This window comes from Triticum dicoccoides, chromosome 2B (genome assembly GCF_002162155.2).
Source record: "Triticum dicoccoides isolate Atlit2015 ecotype Zavitan chromosome 2B, WEW_v2.0, whole genome shotgun sequence".
In the NCBI taxonomy this organism is placed as follows: domain Eukaryota; kingdom Viridiplantae; phylum Streptophyta; class Magnoliopsida; order Poales; family Poaceae; genus Triticum; species Triticum dicoccoides.
Genome location: NC_041383.1, coordinates 123,950,425 through 123,951,499, shown reverse-complemented (window position 1 = coordinate 123,951,499; position 1,075 = coordinate 123,950,425). Strand labels below are relative to the sequence as shown.

Here is a 1,075-nt window from a genome sequence, read left to right as displayed (position 1 = left end):
GTCTGCCCATGCCCCCGTCCCCACCCCGACCACCGACCGACCTCCCTCCTCATCTCGTTCATCCACCCATGGAAACCCCCTCTTCCATGGCGGCAGGATGATGTCGATGCAGGTGGCGGAAGCCGCCAAACGAGAGCACGATGGTGCGGAGCAGCTGTTCCGAGAAGCCGAGGTCGGTCCACCCCCTCACGCACGGCGCCTCCCACAGCCGCTCATCCTGCACAAGGACCCGCCAGCCCTGGCTCACGCACGCCGTGGCGGCCAGTGTCCGTGCCTCCGCCCACTGTAGCACCTCGAACATCACGTCCTCCCCCAGATCCAGCAACTCTCTCGTGTCCCCTGACTGCTGTGGTGGAGGCTCTGAGGACGAGGATGCCTCAGCCTGGCTTGAGCTTGAGGTTCGTTGCAGCTTTTTGGCTGGCCCGCTGGAGCTGCCACCGCCAGAAGCGAGAGGAGGGGCCCGGGGATCACGACTAGCCGAGGAATCGGAAAGGCACTTCATGGCAGGGCACCTGTACACACGACTGTCAAGATCCCGATGGACACTTGGAGAGAGAGAAGGAAGATGGCGGATGAGGGGATGGCCAACTGCATCGACATCATCCTGCCGCCGCTCGGGGTCTTCTTCAAGTTCTCTTGTGGGGTGAGTTGCCCGAGCTTTATCCCGGTCTCGTGCTAGCTGCATGTTTAAAATTTGCAGTTGGTTCTCTCCTGAGCATGATTCCGTTGAGAGTTGGGTTAACTGACTGCTAGTGCTGAACATGCTTTTGCAGATCGAGTTCTGAATCTGCTTGCTGCTCACCTTCTTTGGCTACCTCCCTGGCATCATCTACACCGTCTGGGTCATCACTAAGTAGGTGTCGGAGGGGCTCCTCACCTCTGGCTACCTATAGGTATGCATGCACCGATGCACCTCGGGGGAACTTGTCATGTTTCCCGGTTATTTTCTGTTCAGTAGAGTCCTCTGCAGAATTTACAAAAGCAATTTTTAATGTATGAAAGACCAAAACAAATATAGTCTGTCGTGTTCTTAACAACGCAAAATGATGCATCTTCCAAGCAAAAGTAATTTTGC

At 56.2% G+C, this 1,075-nt stretch overlaps 1 protein-coding gene and 1 pseudogene across 1 annotated transcript; one reads left to right on the top strand and one right to left on the bottom strand.

The window, feature by feature from the left end:
- Window positions 1–58: 58 nt before the first annotated feature.
- Window positions 59–502, bottom strand: LOC119360629 (F-box protein GID2-like). Its single transcript, XM_037626181.1, has one exon. The coding sequence runs from the start codon at window positions 500–502 to the stop codon at window positions 59–61; it is 444 nt and encodes a 147-aa protein (XP_037482078.1).
- Window positions 503–545: 43 nt separating this feature from the next.
- LOC119367332 lies at window positions 546–857 on the top strand (annotated as a pseudogene).
- Window positions 858–1,075: the final 218 nt, after the last annotated feature.

What these genes read in the sequence shown, in the direction of transcription:
- LOC119360629 (XM_037626181.1), bottom strand. Translation starts at nt 502, where the DNA reads ATGAAGTGCCTTTCCGATTCCTCGGCTAGTCGTGATCCCCGGGCCCCT.